Source organism: Etheostoma cragini, chromosome 2, assembly GCF_013103735.1.
Source record: "Etheostoma cragini isolate CJK2018 chromosome 2, CSU_Ecrag_1.0, whole genome shotgun sequence".
NCBI lineage: Eukaryota > Metazoa > Chordata > Actinopteri > Perciformes > Percidae > Etheostoma > Etheostoma cragini.
This window is the reverse complement of record NC_048408.1, coordinates 10,842,745-10,848,744: the sequence shown is the minus strand read 5'-3', so window position 1 is coordinate 10,848,744 and position 6,000 is coordinate 10,842,745. Positions and strand designations below refer to the sequence as shown.

At 42.5% G+C, this 6,000-nt stretch overlaps 1 protein-coding gene across 8 annotated transcripts in view; it reads right to left on the bottom strand.

Annotated features, from left to right (window-relative positions):
* Positions 1–6,000, bottom strand: part of lrba (LPS responsive beige-like anchor protein) — a 188,695-nt gene that overhangs the window by 115,150 nt on the left and 67,545 nt on the right. For all 8 annotated transcript variants that reach the window (XM_034897460.1, XM_034897488.1, XM_034897509.1 and 5 more), the window contains exons 31-33: positions 4,142–4,226; positions 3,751–3,884; positions 2,956–3,017 (exon numbers count right to left, since the gene is read on the bottom strand). In XM_034897460.1, coding sequence (XP_034753351.1) covers positions 2,956–3,017; positions 3,751–3,884; positions 4,142–4,226 — 281 coding nt within the window. The remainder of the gene's footprint in view (positions 1–2,955; positions 3,018–3,750; positions 3,885–4,141; positions 4,227–6,000) is intronic.

The window sequence follows — 6,000 nt, the reverse complement described above, 5'->3', positions numbered from 1 at the left end:
CCAATGAGATGATTTCTCAAAGCTCTGGATTGACAGCAGCGAGCGCAAGAGAAAGCTATTTCTCGTGTCCCAGCATATTATTTATTTATCAGATGTTTTGGATGGAAGCCACTTTAGGAAGTGCACCCAGGAAACATGCTGGCCGTAAACATGACAAAGATGGGAGAAAACAAGTGTGAGAGGGAGAGTGAAACCGTCAAGGTGAATCAGGTGCATTGAAAGACGGGGAGAGTGGTTCTTTACACAACAAGGTTCACCGGAGCAAACTTGGATCACATTCATGTAAAATGCAAGAGCTACTTTGAGGAATCCACCACATTTAATAAGCTAGAAGTGATATGACGTCTCGATATTAACCCTACCAACAGAACTTCTACTGTAATTATCATTATGGCTATCATTTAGAGAGTGTAGAATTTATAAACTGAGTAGGACTGAAACAATTACACAGTCGACCGACAGCCAATCTTCAATTACTTTTACAGTAGATTGTTTGTAATTGTTTTATGCAAAGATGCGACCATTTCAGCTTCTCTAGTGTGAATATTTGATGGTTTTGAGTCTTCCATGGTAGTAAACTGAATATTTTTAGATTTTAGACGGTGAGTTGAACATAATAAGCAATTTAAATATGTCAACTTGTGATCTGGGAAATTGTAATGGCCCTTTTTCTCCATTTTCTGACAATACTTCCATGTCAAAATGTTAGATTTTGCCCTTAACCATAGTACATTTTGAATTGACAACAATGCCAGTGGCAACTCGTAACTATTTTGAGCGGCACTCTGTTGCAGCTTCAGTATATCATCATTAATCCTCATTTTGTATATTCAGCAGTCCTCGAGGATCAATATTACAGCGGAGAACAAGGCAGCATGCCACCCCAACAGTTTATGTCTGATCAAAATGGCCCTTTAATTGGGAGCACAGTTGTAGTTGTTTAGAAATGGGGCCCTATCAAACAGTGGTTTATAATCCCGTCCTCAATGCCAAGCTAATGTGGGCGCCAATGCAACTTTCATAGGATCCCTGATTAAAAACTGCTCTGCAGTCCCAAGCCTCCTGACCTTTCACCCTGGCTCCACTCCATCTCAAGGCTCGGGAAATTAATTAAAATTTCACAGAGATGGAATCGCATCGCATCTCCGATGAAGGTGTGGGGGTGGAGGGAGAAAAATCAATCAAAATCATCTCCATCTATTCCCTCCACTGGTTGGCTTGAAGGCCGGAAAGGAGTCACAAGATGGCAACAGAGCCACTTCCTTTGAAAGCATTGAGTGCTTCCTGTGCCAGAGGGCCCAACGAACTTGGCTAAATAATGTCATCAATCACGGCACCGGCTCCCACTCACAGCACCACAAGGAGAACAAAATAATAATTATACATAGTAATCTAGCCCAGAGGAAAGTCGGTCCCTGTTGTCCTCTTTTCCCCGGTGGAAAGCAGCATATCTGCCTCTACCTTCCTCCCCCCTATTTTCCCCCCTTACACAACAATAAAATTACATTTGCATTAGCTGTGAGAGAATTTGGTTGGATGATTTATTGAAGCAATCAACACTTCGCTGGCCAATCCCTGTTCCTCTCACTGAAAGAGAGTGTGTGTGTGTGTGTGTGTGTGTGTGTGTGTGTGTGTGTGTGTGTGTGTGTGTGTGTGTGTGTGTGTGTGTGTTGTGGAGATGGGTGGGGTAGCTCGGAGCTTAGAGAAAGGAAGAAATAGCTTGGGCTGGGGACCAAAGGGGGGGAAGCAAGCCATGAGCTGTGCAGCGGAGCAATCACCAAGATTCTGCCTTTGATTAGATTAGCATTAAACAACACCCTGACAGATATGACAAATAGGTGCATTAGAGCCTGTCATTCTTCCCTCTTTGGTTTCCTATCTAGCTTTCACTCCTGCTATTCCTTCGTCTCTGGACATTAGAGGGCTTGCATTCACTCCATGTGTCCCACTAGCACAGATCTATGCGCGGCCCCTGCATCCAAACAGATGTGTAATCTGACTGTCTTACCTTTTTAGAGAAGATTCAAAGTGAATAATGGGAACCAAACAAGAGTAGGGGTTAGAAGGAGGAGAAGGTAGAGGAAAGAAAGCCAGATGACAGGTGCTATTTCTTTAGAAAATAAGGCTGATAAGAAAATAAAAAAAATTTAAAAAGCCAAGCGCAGTGGTAAGACAGGTGTCATTAATCAGATGTGTTTTTCCTATTATTGGATATCTTTGTTTTTTCATGAGGTGCTTTAAATGGTAAAGATGCAAACCAACAGGGCCAGAGGGGAGTTATTATCTGTTGTCCTTGTCACTGGATGTGTGTATATGAGGGCAACTGTTTGTGTGTGTTACATTATAAAAATGAATAAATACACTGTTTTATGAGATGCATTTAACCATAAATGAGAAGTAAACTGTGTACTGTATTTTAGTCTGCACAACCTTCAGTAGCTTTGTGTGTCTTAATGCTAATCAGCCATCCTGGAGTGATCTATTGACATCCCCGATCATTGATCTGCCCACGCCTGCTTATGATCCCTAAATTAGTATTCATGAATCCAGCAGCAGCTAAATAAACTTGGCAACAAAACACCCACAAGACAACAGAGAAGAGAGGGATAATCAATGCAAAGCACCATCAAATCTACATTATCCCTCCTCATCAGTTTGGCCGGGCCACAAGGGCCGGCTCTCGGGTCAGAGATGACGCGGACAGGTCGGCCACCCTTGACCCTCAAACCATTATTTGCGGCCAGAGATGCCTTTTCTCCAGTTTCCTTCATCTCACTCTGGGATGGAATGAATGTGGCAAGGTAGACAAGGTGGTGTGGAGAAGAAGATAAGGCGTTGGATGGCTCGTCTCCACTCTGGGCTGTGGATTTACTGCACTCAAGGTGAGCCAGATAAATCCAAATTGGTGGAAAAGCAGAAGACAGGGGAGAGAAAAGATATAGATGCCAGACTTGCCTGTGAACACAGAAGCATGACGAGCTCAACCACCGAGCTGCTGGACTTCATACACACCAGGCCTGGAGAAATACAAAAGAAAAGGAGTCAGAAGTAATGTACATTTGACAACAGACCCTTATTGTTATCCACTGTACTTGTGGAAACACGATCATGCACTACGCACTCACAAACAGACACGGATTACCTAACCTTGTACCATCTGCAAGAGAGCAGATAGTATTGATGGGCCTAATGAGCCGACATGTTGTTACTGTAAACTAATACATATTTGGGCCTTGTATTACAGGCCTGACTTGGCCAGCATATGTCCCATTGATCCCTAATGGCGAGCCCTGGGCTTTTAGAGGGCAGGGGGCCACTAGAGTGTCCAAAGTCTGCTGCACAGGCACAGACGGCAAGAAGGCAGAGTAGCCTTTGGTCTTTCAGTTGCTCTTCATATGACACAAGCACCATCACACACACACACACACACACACAACCACACACAGACCCACCTCCCCCTGCCTTTTCTCCAGGCCCCCCTGCAGCTATCAATCAACTTTCCATTTTGTTTGGTGGCAGCAGACATCCCAAACACTGCTATTAGAGGCCTGGCCTATGACCTGGCCCCCTAGAAACATTCAGCACGACTACCAGCTCTTTACTCAATGCACGCTCACTACACTATTAGATTAACAACGGCCTGGATTTGTTATTGCATTTAAATGAGAACAAACTTGAAAGACGCACCATGCTTAAAGTGAAAGCTAAAAAAAAAAAAAATGTAATGACTCTCTGTGATGTTGTACTTACTCGTGCCCTCAATAAGGAGCTCTTGTCCATGGCTGCCCAGCAGGGTCCGAGAGAGGAAGGGAGCAAAGTCCACAAAGATCTCTCTCAGCAGAGGAGCTGCCTTCTCCAGAGCATGCTCCAGACGCTCTGAGATACTAGAGATGGAATCCAAACACACAAACAGTTCCCAGTAAGATGAAATTGAAACTCCTAAATAAATAAATATATTGAGGTAATGCCAAATTCAAACATATAACATTAGTAAAATATCATGCAATATAAAAAAGGAGGATATGAATTAATAACTGATGCTTACGTTCATAACATGGTGTGTGTGTGTGTGTGTGTGTGTGTGTGTGTGTGTGTGTGTACGTGTACGTGTACGCGAGAGAGAGAAAAGAAGATGAATCACCTCATATTGGGGGCTGTGTTCTGGGTCACAGGGGAGAGTGGGGGGACAGATGGCAGGCTAGTGCTGGCTGGAACCTGGCCGCCTGCTGCAGGGAGAAACCAAAGAACTCTGTTATTAGTCTGGATGTTGGACAAGAATAAAACGCTACACACAGACACACACAGACACACACACGCACGCACAGAGAGCCATACATTATGTGACCGAGGTAGTACCATAAACCTGTGAAGAAACGTCATGCATCTTGTGAAATAATACAATGGCCTCCATTCAAATGTATAGAATAGGGGGATTTATGGTCAAATAGGGCAAGTGGGGGTACAAATATAATTGCACAGTTAGATAGTGGATGATGTACACCGAGCACAATACGTCTTCCTTATCAATCTATAATTCAGAGGTTTTCATGATGGAAACCTCTAAATTGTGCGCGAAAAAGGCGGTTAACGCTTCACTGTCAGCTGCCGTCATACTTTAAACAGTGTGATCATTTCTGGTTGGTGTTTTCAATATGTCAGCCATATATCAAATACATGTCCAATGTTAGCCATTTCTTATAAATAGGTAACATTTTCAATGTTACACCTGTGTTGGAAAGTGAGAGGTAAAAACAAAAATTGTTTTCACTCATTAAGTCATTACATACCAATTTACCCCTCTGGGCTGTTGTCGTGACTGTTTCATTATACAACTAAAAGGTGCTTTACGACTTAATTCTGGAGACAGAGGCACACAAGGTACAAAGTCCATGTTTGATTGATCTGGCAGTAAATTCACTTCCCTGTGGCTCATAAATAAGCTAATGCCCAGCTGAATATGGAGGAGGGGGATTCCTCTGGTGTTTCAGCAGGCTTGTTTTTCCAGCCAGGACAGTCTCCAAGCAGGGATAACTCTTAAGGAATGACAGACAGTGTAATGTAGGCTAGAATGTGTGTGTGTGTGTGTGTGTGTGTGTGTGTGTGTGTGTGTGTGTGTGTGTGTGTGTGTGTGTGTGTGTGTAAGGTGTTAAGCAGCGCCATGTGGGCCGCCTGGTGAGAGTATCCCTCTCGAGCTGAAGTAGCTCCTTCAAACAAAGAGGAGTAAATGAACGTCTCCATTAGTCCTCCCACTGCCCCACTAAAAAACACACATGCTCAAAAAGCGTATTTACTCAACACTGCTCACTGACACAAAGCACCCTATGCATACAGCTTTTACACTTATCATTGGTCACATGCACATACATACACACACACAAGCTTGATTTTACAGTAAATGCACAATCTCCTAAAACACACAAACCCCATGTTCATGTCACTCCCTCCTTTCTTAAACACACACAGACTCCTCACTGAAAAAACATTACACTTTAACACACTCTATACACACTTGCACATGCGGAAAGATGACAAAAAAAACCGCTGGCTGCTCCATCATTATTTACTGTCACGTCTGAATCATTGAAGATGGGAGAGTTAGTGTGCTCATACAGTTGCAATAAAAAATAAAAACAATATATGACTTTAATATGTTATTTATTCATTCATCTTAATTCATCCTTGTATCACTACTGTTTACCTTAATAAAAACATATTTACTGGATTTGGGGAATTTATGATTATACCAGTGATTATTAATTTACATGCAACTTTATTTTTTTAAGCATTCCATGCTATTTTAAAATTTTAATTTTGAATTTTACTGTATACAAATGTGACAATAGCCATTACAGCAGCTACAACTGAATTAGTGCAGCTGTTTCATGCCATCTTCTCTGGCCTTTGGTAAAAAACGGAGCAGTATTCTTCTGACACAGCAAAATCTCTAAATAAATATTGACTTTTTCAAAGCTGGCTCATCCAGGTTATGACTTATCTGGT